The sequence below is a fragment of the Lonchura striata genome, chromosome 5, assembly GCF_046129695.1.
Source record: "Lonchura striata isolate bLonStr1 chromosome 5, bLonStr1.mat, whole genome shotgun sequence".
Lineage (NCBI taxonomy): Eukaryota > Metazoa > Chordata > Aves > Passeriformes > Estrildidae > Lonchura > Lonchura striata.
The window spans coordinates 43,565,329-43,585,910 of NC_134607.1; the positions used below are offsets into that span (position 1 = coordinate 43,565,329).

The following is a 20,582-nucleotide window of genomic DNA, read 5'->3' on the forward strand; positions in this document are numbered from 1 at the left end:
AGGGGCTCTTCAGTGACGGCCTCCCGGAGAACAGCTCGCCAGTTGCACATTAAACTACCCTGGGGCAGCCGCGTGGAACAGAATCGGATATACTGGAAGTGCGATGTTATGATCTGATGGTTTTGTGATAGGGGTGATGTAAAGACAGAGAATTATGTCCCGAAGTGTAAATAAACACATAAATGAATAAATGACTGACTCTTCGCTGCGGGCTATCCCGACCCAGCCGCGCCGCTCCGGGCCCGCCGTCCCGCCCTTCCGCGGGGGCGGACCCGGCGGGGCGGCATGGCGGCGGGCGGCGGGCAGCGGGGCGCGCTCCTCTGGCTGTGGGGCCGCCTGCGGCCGCCGCGGTGCGAGGCGGCGGACGACGAGGAGGAGAGCGACGAGGACTTCGGGGAGCTGCTGGCGGAGGAGGCGCTCCTGGAGCCCGCCGGGCGGGAGCTCTCGGCCGCGCTGCCCCCGCGCCGCGCCGGTGAGGGGCGGCGGGAGCGGAGCGGGCCGGGCCGGGCGGGCTGCGGGGCCCTCCCCGCGTGGGCTGCGGTGCCCTCCCCGCGTGGGCTCGGTGCCCTCCCCGCGTGGGTTCGGTGCCCTCCCCGCGTGGGCTCGGTGCCCTCCCCGCCCGGGCTGCGGTGCCCTCCCCGCCCGGGCTCGGGCCCTCCCCGCGTGGGCTCGGGGCCCTCCCCGCCCGGGCTCGGGGCCCTCCCCGCCCGGGCTCGGGGCCCTCCCCGCCCGGGCTCGGGGCGCTCCCCGCGTGGGCTCGGGGCCCTCCCCGCCCGGGCTCGGGGCCCTCCCCGCCCGGGCTCGGGGCCCTCCCCGCCCGGGCTCGGGCCCTCCCCGCGTGGGCTCGGGGCCGTCCCCGCGCGGGGCTCCGAGCGGGGCCGGCGCTGCGGGAGTGGCGGGGAGGGAGGCGGCGCTGGCCCCGGCCCGCCCGGCCGGGCGCGGCGCTGTGCGCGTGGGGAAGGTCCCGGCTCGGCCTTTCCCTCCGCCGGAGTTGGGCACAAGCGAAGGGATAGGGAGCCGAAGCTGGGGAGTGGAAGGGAAGCGTGATCTCGTGATCTCTGCTTTTCTACGAACGCTGCATTGCAGCAGTAAGAAAATTAGCTTTACATAAAAAAAGCGCTTTTTTAAACTTTTATTACATATGAAAGTGTTGATACTTGATGTTAATGATTTCCAACTTTCTGCTTAGAGCTTAGAAAAGTAGGTGAAGTGGAGCAACCTCTGCCTAAAAGGTATTTTATCTACAAGTTGTTTTTGAAATGGCTAAACTGAGCTAAATAACCAGGGAGAAATGAATAAGTTATTACAGACCTAAGAGCTGTCCTGGTGAGGAAGAGACCCTGCTGAAAATAGGTACCCACTTTGTTCTGGTCATAGCAATTGGTCCCCAGTTGTCGATCAGGTAATGGTGTATTATCTTTTTTGAAGGCAAAGAGGAGGCAAACCAGGTCATACAAAATGTTAAGAATTTATTATATTAAACCCTTGTAACTTTGGTGGTTCCAGTCACAGGAAATATTTGGTATACAAAGGTATCTGAAGATTATGCAGGCATTGTGATAGAATATTTTGTGATAAAGCTGTTTAAAATTCAGTTGTAAACTTGAGGTGGAATAAATAGTAAACCATAATATTATATGATGTGTTTTTAATTAGCTTAATAAATTCATAGGCAGGATTTATTCCTCATGCTCAGAGAAGAAGCTTTAGTGCTTGTTTCTGAGTTTGGTTTCACTTTTTAAAAAATATTAGTGGAGAGAAAGGCATCAGGAGTTTATGACTATTACTACTGCAACTTACAAAAAAGACCAAAAAAAGCATTGAACCAACAATATTCTTAATCAACACAAACTTATAATTTTTATGACTGTCAAGTAACACTGGATTTGTTTTTCTTTTTAATGATTCAGTTATTATACAGGAATGTGGCACCAAAAAGGAGTATGAAGTGGTTGGACGTTTTCCATTAGTTGATCCCTGGTGGAAAGTTAATGTTAACGCTAAAAAAATGGGATCAAAGTACTTTGTGCAAGGATATCCATCATATTTTCTGCAGACTGATGTAGAAGAAAACAACCGACAAGTATTTTCACACTTTCTTACGGAATGTCATGTTCCTGAAGATTGGAAAGAAAAATTTTTTGCTTGGCTTCCTATGGAGTCTGTGCTGAGTTTTAGCAACCTTGAAGAAAAACTAAAACAGTTCCAAGTTTCACAGCTACAGCCAAGAGGGATCCAAAGAGATACTAAGGATTATGACATCTTCTATTGTGTTTCAAAATCATGTAGGTATATCCTAAGCTGTTCCAATTGTTTTATAAACTAAGGAGTTCTATTTCATATACAGCCTTCAAACTAACATTTGAAATGTATATTAAAATTATTCTTTTGTTATAAAATATGTCAGGACAGTAGGACAGTTGATCAGTTAAAGATATGAATACAGAAGGACTTTGATTAATTCTGTAGGCTAAGTAGAATTGTCTGTGTTAGGGATGCTCCATCCCTGGAAGTGCCAGGTTGGATGGGGCTCTGAGCAACCTGGTCTGGTGTAAGGTGTCCCTGCCAGTGGCAGGGATTTGGAACTATTTCATCTTTAAAGTCCAACCCAAACCATTTTATGCTTCTGTGATTCTACCATGCAAACACACTGGTGCTTCCTATAGTTTATTCAGCTGTAACAAGGCATATTGAAAAATGGGTTCATCGCTACTTAAGCACTGTGGCAATGGCTTTTTAGGGTTGGCGCATGTTCAAAAGTAGTATAGGTAGTACAGGGATCAGTGAAGGAGTTCAGCCTAGTCCTAATCAGCTGCACTAAACAGCCTGTCTAGGTGTGTTTGAATCCTGTCTGTCAGCAGATTGGTAGGGCTGGGAGCAGACTGTGGAAGCACTGGTGTGTCTCCACATGGAGATAGTTCAGACTTCTGAGGATGCTGTTGTGGGCAATGTTGGTGTGATTACATGGGTGTGACTACCTGAGTGTTAGAGATTGGATCAGGAGTGTGCTTTTGAAGTTGACATGCCCCTTGTCCCCACTGTGATGCAGTCTCTGAGAGTACCGAGTATCCCTGCTGGGTGAAACCCAAATAGTATGTTCTACTTGCATTCCTGAGGTACTCCAGTCCATAAAGGACATTCAGTCTGTGGGACCAGACTTTGCTGGTCTGAAGCAAAACACTGAAATAGAAAGTCAGGGTGTCTGAAATGTGCCCTCAGTGTTGGAGCTCTTGTTTTGCTCAGATCTGTTTCCATAACCTGTAGAGAGGTTGGGTCTATCTACTGTTACATGTAAGCAAGCAAAGTTTTCCAGTACCTGGCTTACTGGGCAGTGTCAGGTCAGATGATGGAGGCGATGGTTTTGGATGTCAAATTGTATGTAACAGGAGAATTCAGAGCCTCTGCTAGACTTGAACTGACTGTACTTCAAATCCCGTTTGTAAGTGGAGGAAAATGTTCTGTAGGCTTTCAGGCTTTTTGTTCTTATTTTGTAATGATAAAAAAGATTGCACAGTGTGCCTACATACTCTCTTCACCTTTCTTGTAGTTGGCAATTTTTTTCTAGTATCCACCTTAAATTAATTTGCTACATTTTAAGCTTTACTCTTTATCATTGAGCAATATAGACCGTTCCCCTAGTCCAGTTGCTACTGTTAGTATTGTAAATTTTTTTGGTTGTTATTAATTTTTTATGGGCTTGAGTAGTTTGTTCTTTGAGCCTTCATGGTAGTTTTTTGTGTGTGGAAACAGTATGTATTGATAATTTACATGTAAATTAAGTACTGCTTAAGAGGGAAAAGGTTTTATCTTTGGCTTTATGAGGGTAAGGCAATACTTAAGTGAGAAAAATTAGTGCTTTAAATTTTCCTTAACACTTAATTAAAAATAGGCTATTTTTTTCCAAGAGCTAAAGATTCTGAAAGTCTCACTTTCTTTTTAAATTTGTTTTTCTTTCTTCCGAAATTATTTTTTAAAGCAAAATATTGAGCAAATCATTTTCATTATTCTTCACTCTCAGCCCATGACTGATGTAAACAGGGAAAGTGATAGCTTAATTTTGGGGTCATTGAGAAAGCCAGTGGAGAGCACTTTTTTGGTAAATTCCTCTACTGATCTGATACTACAAATTTAGAAGCCTCTTTTCTTGTTTTTCATTTGAAATGATTTTCTGTACATCTGTATGAAAATTACTTTTAGATAAGAGGCAGGCGTGGTGTGGGCTGAACTGACTTTCTACAAAATGCTGTTGAGTATACACTTTAAAACCAAGTGAATGATACATAATTTCCAAGTGAACACATTTTGTTGCTGGTTTTATGTCATCTGTTTACATTGTTTTTTTCCATAAGGCAGTTCAGGGAAAACAGACTTTACAAATTTTCTCATTTTCTTACTTTTTTGTTACCCTTTTCAAAAATTTTTAATGTCTTGGATATAAGGGAGGCAGAAGGATGAAGCCAGAGTCAGTGTAAATTGCTTTGCAACAATCTTTGTATATCACATAAAAATTCCTGTGTTTGTGGTGTGTGCAGTTGCAGGAAAGGCGGTATTGGGAGCACTGGCTTTTCCAAGGATACTCGAGTACTTGCCAATTCTTTTGCCACGCCACTTTTGCTGTCTGTTAGATAAGATGTGTTGGGAAAGAAAGGCTGATATGGATGGTGAGGAAGTAGCTGATGAGATGGCAACAAAACTGGATGAGATACTAAAGGACGAGCCATGGAAACTTGGATTCAGCAGGGTAAGTAATGTTTTGTATGGTAAAAACAGGGTGTTTGCTGCATTTCAGGTGCATTAGACTACAGTACTGTTTTAGTTGGGTTCACTTGATTAAATGGGCATTTGTAGGGGCTAAGCATAGCTCATTTGGAAATGGATGATGTACTGGACTTGGTTTTAGCAAAGGGTTTTGTTTTTGTAGTTGGTATAGAATTAATTGATATCAGGAGATTTTTAAATGAAAGTGGTTTTGTTACAACCATTTGTTTAGTATTTTCCACAAGAGACAGAAAATAAAATGCTTGAGTTAATTGGGCCAAAATCCTCAACTGTTCTCTTCAGTTTTATACTGGTGAGACTTTTCTTCCAGATATATAGAACAATATCTATGCTTTCATAGTAAGGTTAAGTTTCTCTGTAAGAGATCATCAAATGCAGGTTGCTTACCTTCCTGTTTTCCATGCTGCGCTTGCCATGAGCTTTGCTGCTGTGCCTCACCTTAGCACTCCTGTACCTCACATGAGAGATAAAACTTTAGGTGTTCACAAATATGGTTGGTTTTCCCTCTTCTTTAGGCCCCCAGTGCTTTACTGATAGCTGTTCTGACTTGTCTTTAAGAGCTCTTATTTCAGAGATTCAGCAGGGTAGCAAATATATTCCAGTGTTTCACATAATTTCCTTTAAAAAAATTTTCCTGATGTCCACTTTGACTCTTCCTTATGCAATATGGATGTGTTGCTCTCTTAGCAAGGACCTACATTCTCACTGCAGTTTTTTATTGCGTGAAGACTCTCTTTAGTTCTTTTCTCTTATGACTGAGCAAGTGCAATTAATTTTTCTTGCTCTCAATAGTTCATCTGTTTTGCACATCTCTATCTTTCACAGTTTTGTGGTAGTGTCTTGTACAGGTGGCATATTTCTTGAACATGTTCAAAATTGGGTACAGTATTCTGCCTAATGGCTTTCCTGTGCTCTGTTTCTACAGTTTATGTACCTTTACATAACCAATTTCTGTGCCAAGTTTTTTATTTTTATAGTATCTGTTTCATACAGAAGGGTAACTAAGAGGAATTATCATTCTAGCTTACTTTTTTATTTTGCTTTATGAAAAATAAGTAAATTTTTGCAAACTTCCACCTTCTGAATTGCAATTTGTATTTACTAGAAGGAATGTTGTTCAGCAAGAGGCTAACATCTTCTGAAATAAATCTATGTTTGCTTTTACTCTTTTTGGGGAGAAGATTATGTATAAGGAGTTGAACATTCCTTACTGTGAGGCAACATGGGCTGCCTTCTGTCAGTGTGAACATCTCCTCTGGAAGATTCCTGACTTGCAGAAGAATGCATTAATTCTGTATGATCAGCTCAAGACACGCTGTAGACAAATGGGACACACATACGAAGACCAAGATGAATTAGCTCGTTTGGTATCCAAACACATGTCCATTGAACATGTTTGGCAATCTCTTGAATTTTTGAGAGATCAGAATGTAGTGATTAGGGATAAAAAGCTGGTGTTTCTGCCTCATCTTTACAAATCTGAAAAAGACATTGCAATGTATGTAGGTGACCTTCTGTCAAACCACACGTGGAAATTGGATGTGGATGTGAAAAAGATACTTAGCATTCCTGAGGCACCAAGAGAAAGTGCAGATAACAAAATGAATATTGCCCAGGCATGTGAAAGAGAAGAAAATAATGCAGATGATCATAATGGTGAAAATCACTTTCCTGAAAAGGAGGTGGGCTCTGTGTCTGGTATCCAAAGTAAAGCAGAGGTAGACAAAGATCAGGTGACTGCTGTAAAAAAAATTTGTTCTAATCCTGTCACGATCATAAGTGGAAAAGGAGGCTGTGGGAAGAGTACAATAGTTAGCTGCCTTTTTCGTCATTTAATGCAAATGGAAAAAGAAGTGGAAGCTGCTTCTAAGGACTTTGAAGGAGACTTGGATGCATCTGAGGAATGGAATACATTTGATCACCACTGGGAATCAGAGAATATGTATGCAAAAAAACATTTGAATGTACTATTCACTGCACCTACAGGGAGGGCAACAAGTCTTTTGAGAGAAAAAACGCAGCTTCCTGCATATACACTGCATCAGGTAAGTTTTTTTTTTTTTTGGTTTTTTTTTTTTTGTTGCTTGTTTGTTTGTTTTGTTTTGTTTTTTTTTAATTAGGTTCTGAAACACCTTTTGGTACTGTCCATTCTTGCTTTGGAAAAAAAAGAAGCAGCTTGTTATTGAACTTCCCTTAAGAAATGTGTAGCCTATTATTGTTATTAATGTTAATGCTTGGGTACACTTTATCAGCATCTGAAAGTTAGCATTATGTTTTGGGGGAATCATAAATCAGTCATTTGAAATACATTATTTGCTAACTTTGGTTTCTTTACTATTTATATACATCTGAAACTTGTGCTTCTCTAGGGCATATGTTTTCTTCAGCTTCTCAGTTCTGCATTTTATTTTAATGAAGACAAAAATAACTTATAGGTGGTAGACCTGTTTTCTAGGATCCTGTTGCCTAGCAATCATAGCAGCACATTCATGAAAAGATCAGTAGCCTGGAGTTGAATAATGAGAGAAATTTAATTTGCACAGAGTTTCCTTAATTAATGTTAGGTATTGTGAATTTTTTTTTAGAAAAAAGTAGAAAGCAAACTCTGTTAATATACTTAGGCCAAGTCTGTCTTGTTCTAGGTAGCAAAGGTACCAAGAAGACATTGGAGTTGCGGAATAACCCATATAAGTAGAAATTATAATAAGATAAAAAGTACTGTTACCTTATTTTATCTTTGGGGACTGGATAGTTAGTTGCCTGTTCCCCTTCCCCATGGAGTTTTGGGTACTATTAATGACAGAAGGTTGTAGTAGAAGGTGTTCTGTCACTGAGCAACCTAATGGCTGACCTAGTGTCTTTAACAGTTCCTGCAGGAAAAAAGAGATTGTGCTTTTACATGAGTCAGTGTTGCTAATCTCAACCAGAAATGCATTCACTGAGGAGGAAAATAAGACTGAATGGTTGTGTCTTCTGGGTCTTTACAGGTGTAAGTTGAGAATTTTGGATAATAGCTCTACAGAGGTCAGATGATACCACACTGTGTACTTTTATAACATAGCATAGAGTTGATTAGTGTCAGAGCTTGCTTTATTTGTTTCTAGATTATCTGTAGTTTTAAATCGTGGAGGCGGAACAACCAAGAACAGCCATGGAAATTTTCTGCAGTTACGGTTCTCATTGTGGATGAAGGAAGTTTGGTGTCTGTACACATTCTTAGTTTAGTTTTGAAACTCTTGTGTGAGCATGCTCAGCTTGCTAAACTTATTATTCTAGGTAAGTGAAACAGCAAATTTAGCATTATACAATGTTTAATAATGCCCAATATACAGTGTGAGTATCAGAGCTCCCACTGAGTCTCTTAAAATGTTACATTGTTCTGTACTTGGTTACTTCTGCTATTTCTTAAGGTCAGATGAGGTAGACAATTTTCCAAATGTCAGTATGGAAGTATCAGTATCTGCATTATCTGTTTAGCAGTATTTTGTCTTATTCTGACTTACATGTGGTAGGTTATTACATATTGCAAATGGAAAACTATTCTGATTTCCTTAAATGTGAAGGAGCTTTAGTTAGATTATGAATTGTATGTTAGAAGGGAATTGTCATGTCATTCTTAATGATAGGATCATCTTGTTTTAATTTAAAAAGGAAAGCAAAGAAATGTAAGGTCAATTTTTAATGCTTTCTTAGAGGTTTCCTTTTTGATATGCCATTTATGGCATTTGTTTTTAAATGCATAGCTTTCAAAGTGTGTTTGAGTAAGATGTGATCACTGTCAGTGCTCATCAGGTAGAAGGATTTGCACCTGCTAGTAAAGCATTACTAGGTGAGGAGTATAAAAAAACTACACTACAACTTTATTCCCAAAGTTTCTTAGATTCTTGAAAGTTTGATTTCATGTGAATTGTATTAAGGATGGATGTTACTATGTAGAGGCTTGAGTGTATTCATTTTTTTAAGACAATTTTCAACAGATGATACGTTATTCGTTCTCACAAAAACTTAACATGCATTCTGTTTAGGTGATACTAGACAGCTACCAAGCATAGACCCAGGAAACATGTTAGCTGATATCTTTGAGGGTCTAAAACCAAGAGGCTTTGCAGTGGAACTGCGAACTAACCATAGAGCTGAATCGCAACTAATTGTAGATAATGCATCAAGGTAGGATATCCTGATGTGTGTGTGAAGAACTTACAATTCTTGCCTGGCCTTTTACCTGCAAATAGCTGTGCATCCAGATTTGACTCTGGAGTATTGCTTCTGTTAGTTTTTTTAGTCCAAATCCATAACAGTAGTTTTAAAAACAAACAAATGCCCAAAACAACAGCAACAAAACCCTACAGATATTTTCACAGGTATATATTGGGCAAAAAAATGCGTGTGCTGGAATGCTCTTGAATTTTATGGGATGTATTTCACTCTTATCCTGTCAGATACTCTCTGTTGTTTTCAAATGAGATGTAAATGCGTAACTGACTTTTTGCCTTCAAAAATGGCTTACAATAGCTCTTCCAAAAAGGAAGCTTTAAAGACATTGCTGATAAGTGTGACAACAACTAAAACAGACTGAATTGCTTGGAGAGTTTAGATGTCACGGGCCATTATATCACAGGTTCTTTCTATTTTTTTCTCTATCAATACCTAAAGAGTCTAAATTGCTGAGTTTCCAGCATTTTGCATTACTTTTCTTTTGGAAATTATTCTGTTTCCTATCAGTGCTTGATTTATTTTTTAAACCTCTAAGAAGAAAATCTAGGTTTTGATGTTAATGAAATTTGAGAATATTCTGAACATTTGCAAGATGTCCAGAACTACTAAGTGTTTTACCAACATTCTTACTTATTTTTTGATAACACTTCTGTTTCAGTCCATTTTGCTCCTATGGGAAGAACTGTATGAGTACTATTAAGTATCTGCTGCAGTGATGGAGGGTTTAGAGAATAAACTACCAATTTTTTTCAATGTGAAATCAAGTTATGCTCTGAGAAAAGAGTTTTCAGGGCATGTAGTGTAGATTACAAAAATCTTCTAAGTGGTGAACCTAAGGCTGATGTAGATGATGATATGCTGGAATTCTTTAACTGAAAATAACGTTTTGATTTCCCTCCAATGCTGTGGTCTAGAATCTCTCGCCGGCAGCTTCCTGAATTTGATGAGGTGCTGAAAGTTTCTGCTTGGAATGAGGCAATAACAATGCCAGTCCCAGAGAAGAAATTTATTTTTATTGCTTTGCCTGCTGGAGGGAATTGTGAGAGTATGTCAGTTTCTAATCTTGATTTTTATTTTGGTAAAGCATAGAGTATTGTCTGGAAGAAAAATTTTGGAAAATTTCAGTCTGGCTTTGTTTGTGGTATAAATTTAAATGATATATTCATAGTTTGTCTTTTGCCTTCTACATAAGTGCACACAGCAAGACCTGTAAGTGCAAGGAATGGGCTGTAGAGCTCCAGCTCACCAGTTAGACTTTGAAATTAAGCACAGCTTCCACCACTGTAATCAAATGTGGTTGTCTTTTTATATTGTAGCTGTCAAACCTTAAGAGATTTTCAGAACTGATTCAGAGGTGAATCATTTGAGTAACAAGTGACTGTAACAGTATGGTGTGCTGGACAGGAACGTGCTCCCAGCTGTAGAATTGAGTTAGGGAAATTCTAAGAAGGGATGCCAGTATTTCTTTTAAAATGTTTTGGGGTCAGGGCTAGAGCCATTGTTTACTGGGTTTTTTTGACATTTATTGGGTATAAGTAGATTGAGTGGCCTGTCTTTTATATGCATCAAAATGCTTTAAGGGAAATGCAGAAAAAAAATAGTACAAACATTATCACTCTAGCAAAATACTTAGCAAACAGAATACTAAAAGTAGATTTCTACTATGAAATCCAAGTGCATAGGTCTGTAGCTTGAAAACATTTATCTTTACCTCTTCAATATGCTGTATCAAAACCTTATTTTGCATGAAATATGCTTCATGCAGTTGTTGTTTAACACAAAAATAAGAATTTGTTTCTTTCCATATCAGTCTTGTTTCTCAGATTTTAATAGTGGATTATGTGCATTATGTTTTCATTTGTATGGTGTATTTCTGTTTCTTTTGGGGGTCTGTCATTTTGTGTGGGAGTTTTTTGGGGCGGGTTTTGTTTCTTTTTTGTTTTAAACAAGTTATGTCATTAAAGCTAGAAATAAGCAAAGGCAATTTCATGTTGAATTATATTTTTCTTTTTAAAATTATGACTATTTTAATGTTTCACTTTTTATGTCTTTTAAAACAGATCTACAAACTGCAATAAAGACTTTACTTAAAAAAGGGCCAGGATTGGAGGATGCCAAACAATCACAATTCATTGCTTTCAGAAGGTAATGGAGTGTGCAGGCAGACACTGAAAAAATCCTTGCTAGCAGCCACAATCTAAAAATAGCTTAGTTGGAGTGAGCTAATAAGTGATTTGTGAATGCTGAGTAACTGGTCTGTTTTTTTCTTCAGTCTGCATTCAGGTACAATACCATTATTAGTGTTTTCTGCATTCAGGTGCAATACTGTTATTAGTGATTTTTGTGTATGATTCTTCTAGAATATATTTATAGATACTTAAGCTGCATTTAAATGTTAAAATTCCAAGTCTTTAAAAAGCAAGTAAGTCTTCTTGCTATTTTTAATATATCCACAGATAGAAGATAATATGTCCAGGTTTTAGTTTTTCTTTAGTTTTCTTCTTTATCTTAAAAACAAATCTAGCTAATCTAGGTGTACAGTGCAGAAACTTTCTGTGGTATTTAGACAAAACTGTTCCTTTACTGCTCTGTCTTCTAGACTCTGAATAAGTAATTGTTCTTAATAGGTGGTGGAAGATCATAAGAGAAGAAAAAGGGCTTTTTCCATTATTTATAAATTAATCCTAATGTGACATTGCTTGTAATTGTATGTTTTGTATATCATGACTTTGTTCATGTTCTCGTTTTGTATGATTTAGGCAAGATTGTGATCTAATAAATGAACTTTGTTGCCAACACTATTCAAATCATTTAACCAGGTAAATCAGTGTTTTGCATTTTTCTTGTGACTAATTTAATTTTGTTTTTAAAAGTGTTATAGCGAGGCCAACACCATAAAATAAGATTGTAAAACTTCCAGTATTCCATCTAGGTCTGATTATGTTATAAATCATTCATATAATAAACTTTATCCGATGGGTTCTTTAATCTCATTTGGAAGAGTGGTAAAGTGTTTTTAATTAAAATTTAAATTCACTATGTGAATCCTGAGATTTTAAATTACTATTAAATATTCAAAATTCATATAAAAGCAACATAAGAAAGCCCTCAAGGTTAATTTTTATTTTTGCTGCTATATGATTTCTGAATAGATTCTGAAATATTTTTATGCTACTCTGTATTACTGTTTTTTACTAAATTGTTTTACAAAAGTTCAAGACATAAATGTGTTACCCTAACTATTTTAAATATTAATAAAGTTTTTAATCTGGGTTAAGTATAGAGAGTGGAAAGACAAAAAATACTGAGAGATGGTAAATGTACACTTTGCAAATACATTTTCCCCTTTTTCTTTCTCTGACCTAGAGACCATAAGAACAGACTTCTATTTCAAACTGGGGACAAGATTGCCAGCACACGCAATGTTTATCTCAAGGATCTCTTGGCAGCCTGTGGTGTCAGAGAGGGCTCTAATGGCCAGGAATGCAGAAGTGGAGAAACCACACTCACTGCAGAGTCTGATGAGGAGGGCAAACGACTTTGTAATGGAGATATATTTTTCATAAGAGGGGTAAATCCTTGCAGCAAGAACTTGCACAAAGAAAATGCGGTGGGAAATGATTCAGTGCTTGCTGAATCTCCAGAACAACACAATTCACACTTTTTAAATTTGGTCCATAATACATACTTGATTCTGCTAAACAGTTGTGTAAAAGATGTGGAAGAGGCAAGGTACAGTAGAAAATTCAAAAACCTTCAATTCTGGGCTTTTTTGTACAATGTGTTTTAGCTGGTCTGATTGTGTTCAGTGTAAATACAGTCTGTAAATACTGAACTGTATTGTAATTGAGAAAGATAATGTTTAATGTAGTCTGATGTAAAGAGTAGTGTTACAGCTTAAGTTTTCCCTGGCAGAAAACCTAGCTGGCCTAAAAGTAACAGGTAACAAAACAAAAACCAGTAACAGAACTGGTTTTCTTGCTGGGTTCAGTTTGTTGAGCAGTGAAAGTGTCAGAAGTTAGGGTAGGCACTGAACGGTAAAAACTCTTCTCCTTCAAGGTGGTCAGTGAAAAACAGCAATCTGTTTGGTATAGCGTCTTCTGAAACTTTGATGTTGCAGCTGTTGTCATTTCAGGGCAAGCTAGAATGGGGAAGTACAGACATTGCCCAGCTGCTGATCCAGGCTCACTGCTGAGTGTTGTGCTATTCCTTTAGGATGCAGAAATTGATAAGCAGCGCTTGCTGACCATCAGCAGCACATACGGCTCCACGTACACTGTGAACTACAAGGCACTGAGGAAGCTGTGTCACATAAAGCATGCCTGGGCCAGAACTATTCACACATTCCAGGTAAAAACACAGCAGCTCTGAGCTAATGTACTTTATTCTCTCATGAAAGAACCAGAAACTTTTCTTGAAACTAGAATTCCTTGAATGCAGGATAGAAAGTATTCTCGGGAGAGTCCCCAATTGCCTCCAACGTCCCCACTCTTGTCTTTTTTAACTATTTCCTGGAGATCAGCCTTTGAATCAGAGTTTCCCATGTTTCAGGGCTCGGAGGAAAGGACCGTGGTGTATGTGGTTGGCAATGCCGGCCGGCAGCACTGGCAGCACGTGTACACAGCTGTGACCAGAGGACGCTGCCGTGTCTATGTTGTGGCTGAGGAGCTGCACCTCAGGAGAGCAGTAAAGAGCAAGGAGATCACCAGAAAAACACGTTTGCAGAGATTTTTGAGAGAGGCAACTGCAGAAACAAACAACTGTTCCAAACAAATGCTCTCTCTGCCAGCGAAGTGCTGGCAAAGTCAAGAGCTCGAGACTCAGTCTGTTGCTCCTGACCCACCTGAACATGAAAATGACCTCACGATACAGGAAGGGTCATCAGTTCTCAGTAAAGAAAAGACGGACAGTTTGCAGCAAAGTCCGTGTAAAAGACAAATCCCTGCATCTGAGGATGCTACAAAAATATCCCCGGTAAGTATGTCCTTATTGAGAAAGTTTAAAACAAACTTTTGCTCTCTCTTTCACCACCGCAAGTCACCAGGGCACTGTTACGATAGTTTTATTAACATTTATTTAATAATTTTCAAGTTAACCAGTAATTGGTGAAGCAGTCAAATTTGGCAGATGTCTTTGCAGAGTAATATATGACTAATACAGAAAAAAAAGGTTTAAGGTCAATAGTAGTAAGCTTATACCTTTTTTACTTTGAGTGATCTGTTGGCCAGCTTAGCCTGTATCAGCCTATGGTGCGCAAATGTCAGTTTTTAGGTGACGTGCTGTGAGAGATGTATATAAAATTTAATAACTGAAATTGATTTTTATAAAGTCAAACCTAATAACAGATGCTTTTTTTTTCATTACATCTAATTTCTGAGCTCATGGAGAAAGTGTCTGTTTTGAAGAAGCTAATGTATTTTAGGTCTGTTTCAAACTTGGGTAATGTTTTTGTTTTCTTTTGACAGACAACAGTACAAGAATCCCCACTTGGATCTTCCAGACTTAAGAATCTAACTTTGGGACAGCAAATTCCTAGGAAGCTTTTCAAAAGCTAACAGACAATTATTAATTGGTCTTGGTATGAACCTTTACTGAACTTTTTGAAGATTTTTGGGATGGAGACACTGAATATGCAGGTGCCTTTCAAAGGCTTTCTTGGTTTTGCATGTTCCATGAAGAGCTTGTTTTATGCTGAACCTCTTAAATTTTCAGTGATCCATTTTTAGTAGATTCACTGGTGTACTCGTCATCAAAAATCACACAATTCTTTAATTTTGCTGAAGAATTGAATTTACAGGTCTTTGAGGTTCCAGATGTTCCCTTAAAAAATACACCAGGATGTAGTTTGAAGACTCCTAGCTGTCCATACCAAGATTTATTCATCTCCAAATGCTACAGTGTTGATGAGATGCTCTTACTGATGTGCCAAAACTACAGATTCCTTGAGGGAAAAAAAAAACACTTTACAAAGGGGTTTAGGTTTTTTCTGATGTGGCAGATTTGTGGCCATGAATCTTTTATGGGATTATGGATTTTAATCTTGTTATAGACATAACAAGAAAGTTGCAATCTGTGACATAGAAAACTTTTCTATGATGTAGAACTTGCCATTGCTGCTTTAGCTTTAGTTGTATGCTGATGATGATCTTGGTAAGATCAAAACTCCAAATCAGAGTCCAAATAACATTCCACTTTTAGCTTTCTCAGGTATACTGTGGGACTTGCTGCATTGCAGTTTTGAGATTAATAAATTAAATGTTAAATCAAACATGAGACACATTGTACTAAAATGTGGACAACCTGCTTAGCTTTAACAATTTTTTCTTTTCGCATAGGGTAGGAAAAACTATATCACAAATATAAAAATGTATTTTTTTCCTAAAACTGTGGAAAAAAAACTGGGAAAATTATGAAGTAGAAATACTCTACCTCATTTTTAATGTCTTCAAATCACTGTTTATTTCAATTTATACAGTTTTTCCATACAAATATTTGCAACAGTTTTAATTTCAAAAAACATAACATAGACGATAAATATCATGCTATTAAAGTATTAAATTTGTACAAAAATACTTTACAGTTTCATACTTATTTGTTACAAATAAAAATACATATTTAAGTGACTCATGAACCTTTTTGTTTTTTTTATATCATTCAGCCTTTAATGTCATTCTGGCCTTTTCTGGCAGTGCTGAAATAGAAATCAGAGATACTTGTGTGTGCAGGGCAGGTGAGCTTGTTTATGTATTGGAAACAGCAAGAGGGATACATTAAACAGTTTAAATTGACCAGAAACAACTCTGTAAGGTGATTGCTTAGATATGGAGACTCTACAAATTTACAAATCCAGTATCTTTATATTCACCAATAACAATAATTACTAATAACAACTTGAATACCAGAATAAACCAATGCAGCTGCTGGTGAGCATATAAAGCAACTGGCAGTATTTTATTGCTTAGGGGAAGAGGGGAGAGGAGACATTTTTGTGATGTGTTTGCAAAATATATTTACAATTTTATATTCTAAAAATGTGTTGCAAGGGGTAATGTTTATCATAAAGAAGGTTGAAAACAAAGCATATTAAATAGGACCTTTCTTCCTTCAAGAAACTGATTGACTTAGAAAGCTCGGTCATGTGTGACAGTACAAGTTTACAGGTTTATGGATCATTAAAGAGCTTTTGTATCAATCTCCACTGATATAATTTTAAAAAAGCCATTTTCTTTTAAAAAACCTTTCTAATATGTCTGAACTCATTTCAGTTTCACTCTTTTCAGTAATCCCTCATCAGAGGTTTTATCCCACTAAAAAAGTCTGCTTAAAAATCCCCACAGGTTGCAAGACATACCATTAAATATTTCATTGCATAGGGAATAACATATGGTCTAACAAAGTTTGCTGAAGTGGGGAGCAATGTTCAATGCAAACTGCAGATTCCTGCAAGCATTTTTTTATAACATCTAAATTCTGCTTTGTGTAATGAGTGCACCCTTCTTGCCAGCGAATAAAGGTTTCCAGAATCAGATGTCGCCATTTCCCAGGAAAACCCAGTGCAGTAAACCACTCTGCCTTGTCCATCACACAGCAGCACCTTCCTTATAAAAGGATTTTTAAAAACAGCATAACCTGGACACTACTGTTTGTTAGCAGAGGTTAACTCCATGTTTTCCCCTCAAACGGCTGCTGTTGCTGAAGGGAGAACATTTAGATCATGTTTAAAGCATCTCCCCAGTTTCTTATTTGGGGGATAAAAAAGGCCCTTATGTATTTTTTTACTGTTACTAATCCTAGATTGTTTAGAATGGAAAATGACTTCATGAAGAATGAAACTATTTCCAAAGTAACCGTGGATTAATAGAAGCCTTGAGACAGACCAACTGACCTCCTGTGCTTTTCAGTGCTGTACAGCATCTGAGCCTCAATCTCAGAGAAATCTTGAATGGGTTTAGCACCATAATTGTCTTTTGTTACCTAATGTCCTGCTCCAGTGGTTTCTGCTATAAGGTATTTGTAGGATCCCGTGTCTCTGTGCTAACGCTGGTGTGTCCGCTCTGCTGAAGGAAGGCAGCATTCGGGTCGCTCCACTCCCCACTCCCTGAAGTGTGTTCTGAGCTTCCTTTCTGGGATGCCAGTGGGTTTCTGCTAATGACCAGTTCCAGCTTATTGCCAGATTCTGCTATGAGGGGCACAACCAAACAGCAGTCAAAGTCTCTGGTGCGAACATGGTTTACCTGATGGATGAGAAGATTGATTTTTGTTACTGTTTTAGGGAAGAAAAAAAAAAAAGAGATCACAAGAGAATCTGGGGCTTCATTTAACTATTCAAAGTAGAGAAGTGCCCAGTATAAGACTGTTAAACTGTGATATCTGGTCTGAAGAATCAATTAAGTTTTCTACTCACTTTTAAAGAGAATGTAGCAAAAGTGGGGATATTTACACTGGTGCTGGCTGTTGCCAGCTTTCACAATGCTCATTCCAATAATGACATTTAACAGCACATAGATTTTCTGTCTTTCATGGTGTTTGTCAATTTAAATGCAGAACATATCTGAAATTTCAATTCAGTTCAAGGCTTCTCTGGTTTTAGCTAATATATAAAAATTTATATAAGGTATTTTATTAGGCTAGTTGAGAAATAATTTGGCTTTTTCGTTATAGTCCAACTTGGTACTGTGGTAAGTGTGGTGCTGAGTAAGTATTACATTATCCCAACTATGTCAGTCAACACTTGGATTAAACACAGAAATAATTCTCAGGCCTGCATCAAGAAAAGCAAAAAAGAAAAACCTGTCTGGAAATGCTGTGGGAAATTGCAGCTTCCTAGTGAGCATTTGTATGTCTCCTTTGGAGTTCTAAAATACCTAGCATTCTGAAAGAATTTTTTGCTATAAACCTGACTGCAGTGGAAAATCCAGCTTTAGTGCCACTGCATAAAAGTCCAAAGCTCCATGAAGTGCTGCCTTTTCTTGCCAAAAAAAGATATCTAAGAAATCTACACAGCACAGCCCGTGGTGCAGAGCAATTATGGTCATTTGTCCTTCCCGGTCCCCCCACACACATCCCTTCCCAGCAGAAATACAAACAGTGGTGCTCATTACTTAAAATATAATAAGCAATGTAGATTACAGGGCTGTTCCAAGTAACAAAACAATTACATCTCCAAAGACACATACCCAAATATCCCCTGGTGTGGTTATAAACCTTTTTACAAAGTAATCTGCATGTCATGTCCCTTCTTGCTAAACCTGCACAGTGCCAGAAACATTACCTGTAGAAGTCTGTCATATGGTTTTAAACCTCCCAGATCACCAGGGCCAGCTGGTCGAATGTTTTTGACATACACTCCTTTTTCCAATAAACCATCTGAGACACTGAACCCAAAGTCTTCTCCATCAGAGTCCTTGTACAAAGTTACCTGTGGAGGAGAGGTGATGTAATGAGAAAGAAAAAAACTTTGTCCCTATTTCTACGCATGAGACAGGTTTTCTTCCTAAGATGGTTTTGGTGATTTTTTTTTTCACATTAGAGAGATCACTTACCTACTATTTGGTACTTACAGTATTAAAGTTGTCACCATTTGGACATTATGTTAATATTCTCAGAAGCTGGTTCTATCATACCTTGGCTGATAAAAATGACATTAACTTTCCAAAATTTTATAATGGCTTGGTACAAATAATGTTCCAAGGATGTGTTACATCCTTGTGTGTACCAGCCACTGAATTCCTTCCTGATGTTTCTGAATTGCAGAGTCATTTGAATTGAAGAGGATTTTGGAAAGTCCCTAGTCCAGTGTCCTGTTCAAAGCAGGCTGAGGACTTGGTCGGTATTTCACAAAAGGATGCCAAGGCACAGCAGTGCTGGGGCACAGCACTGGTTGGCGCTGCCTTCAGAAAGCTGCTGAGCTCCTGTTTAAATTGCCAGTGTGAAAAGGTATGCCAGAAGGTTTTGAGACCAGGCTGTCTCAAATAAGGATTTGGGTTTCTTTCCTGCTCTGTGTATTTTAATTTACTTGGGTTTAGGGGCGTATCAGCCCTGCTTTGACCAGAATGAAATCACACTCGCTAGTAGGTTTGGTAGCTGTCCTGGGCAGCAGCTGAGAGCACCTGGATACAAGGGCAGTGGCTGCAGCAGTAGCACCATTTGCTCTGTAGATGTGGTTGGTGCATTGTGGGGCTGCTGTGAAAACAGAGTCTTGTGCCATGGGGAGCACAAACACCCCCAAATGGTGTTCACCCCTTACTTTACCCCAGCTCATCCTCTTCCCTTGTTTTTCTCCCCCTGAACAGCACGGCAACATAGAAAGCCACACCTAAAGTCCCCTCAAGCTAAAAGTTTTCTTCCTGCCAGTGACTTTTTTGGATGTGAGCTGTCATTTCATACTTCACAGGGACTGTGGTGATTTTTGCCCTCTTTTCCTCCATCCTAAGATAACTTCTAGCTGAACCTGTCATATGTCCTCCATCCCTGCATGAACTTCAGGAGTCAACAGGCATTTCAGCTACTGAAAAACCTACCTGCAAATTCACAATAATTAATCATAAAATGATTTTAATTTGTATCAACAGAAGCTATTATCAGAAGAACTCTAGGGAAATTCTAATAATTTGCTATGAACTGAGGCTTTTGTTTGTGATATCACAGCATGTTTAACATGGCTTTAATCAAAAGTGTGTTTGAAGCTGCTACAAATGTGCTGCAAGACCATCATTCTGCAAGACAAAAAAATTAAAAGGCAGGGAGATAAATTTTACTGACAGATTTGTGTGCACTTCCTGGCAGAAATTAAAAATAACTAGCTCTGGACCAAGACCCAAATTCTCTTCTAACAAAGTAACTTTTTTATCCTCAGCATCACAAAGGAAAGAAGTTCTTCAAGTTAACTGCTTCTTAAAGAAGCCTTGAAAAGTTAATGTAAAAATGGGATATAATGCCTAAGAGAAGATGAATTGAAATACTCTGTATACTCTGTCCTGTTTTAGCACAGGTGGCACAATTTTTAAAAGGAATTTCCATTTTCCACTTACACCTTTTCCCCTTCTTCAGGCACTGGAGTCAAATGGAGCTGGATCCAGCCCCAGATGAACTACAAAAGTACATGAAACAGGGGACTCTCTGAAGACATCTAGACTTTATTCTTGTCCTGAGACAGGATCTACTGCACCTAAGCCATTTCAGAGATACATTTACCTGCCCCACATTTTCAAATTTCCAGTGATCAACATTCATCAGTCTGTGAAAATAATCCCTTCCAGTCCTTCAGATGTTTCCCTTGGGTTTAAACTAAATCACCCTTGCTGAGGCTTAAGCCTGTTGCTATCCACAGAGAACTCAATCACTTTATTCTTTCTCTGCAGTGATTTGAAATAAGGCTTGTTTTTCTTGGGACCCTGTCCACATGGTCAACATTTTTCAGTTTCAGATCCCAAACTGGATACTATTACAGTCAAGACCTTCTCAAAGCCAAACTGGAGTGTAGAATAGCTCACCAGGGATGGTGGTCCCATTCATATTTTCTATGAGAGTTGCTTTTTACCCTCTTTTCAGTGAGTGATCTATCAGCAAACAGAACACACAAAAATTTG

At 38.8% G+C, this 20,582-nt stretch overlaps 2 protein-coding genes across 8 annotated transcripts in view; one reads left to right on the top strand and one right to left on the bottom strand.

The window, feature by feature from the left end:
- Positions 1 to 279: 279 nt before the first annotated feature.
- On the top strand, positions 280 to 15,617 carry HELB (DNA helicase B). Its single transcript, XM_021547376.2, has 13 exons — positions 280 to 472; positions 1,911 to 2,285; positions 4,533 to 4,741; positions 5,961 to 6,824; positions 7,884 to 8,055; positions 8,805 to 8,946; positions 9,909 to 10,039; positions 11,055 to 11,139; positions 11,754 to 11,813; positions 12,361 to 12,565; positions 13,210 to 13,344; positions 13,546 to 13,968; positions 14,460 to 15,617. Exons 1-13 carry the CDS (start codon positions 286 to 288, stop codon positions 14,547 to 14,549), a joined length of 3,078 nt encoding a protein of 1,025 aa, XP_021403051.2. The 5' UTR covers positions 280 to 285; the 3' UTR covers positions 14,550 to 15,617.
- GRIP1 (glutamate receptor interacting protein 1) overlaps positions 15,428 to 20,582 on the bottom strand; it is a 303,215-nt gene continuing 298,060 nt past the window's right edge. For all 7 annotated transcript variants that reach the window (XM_077783507.1, XM_077783509.1, XM_077783511.1 and 4 more), the window contains 2 exons: positions 18,266 to 18,412; positions 15,428 to 17,228 (listed from right to left, as the gene is read on the bottom strand). In XM_077783507.1, coding sequence (XP_077639633.1) covers positions 16,995 to 17,228; positions 18,266 to 18,412 — 381 coding nt within the window. In that variant the 3' untranslated portion in view covers positions 15,428 to 16,994. The remainder of the gene's footprint in view (positions 17,229 to 18,265; positions 18,413 to 20,582) is intronic.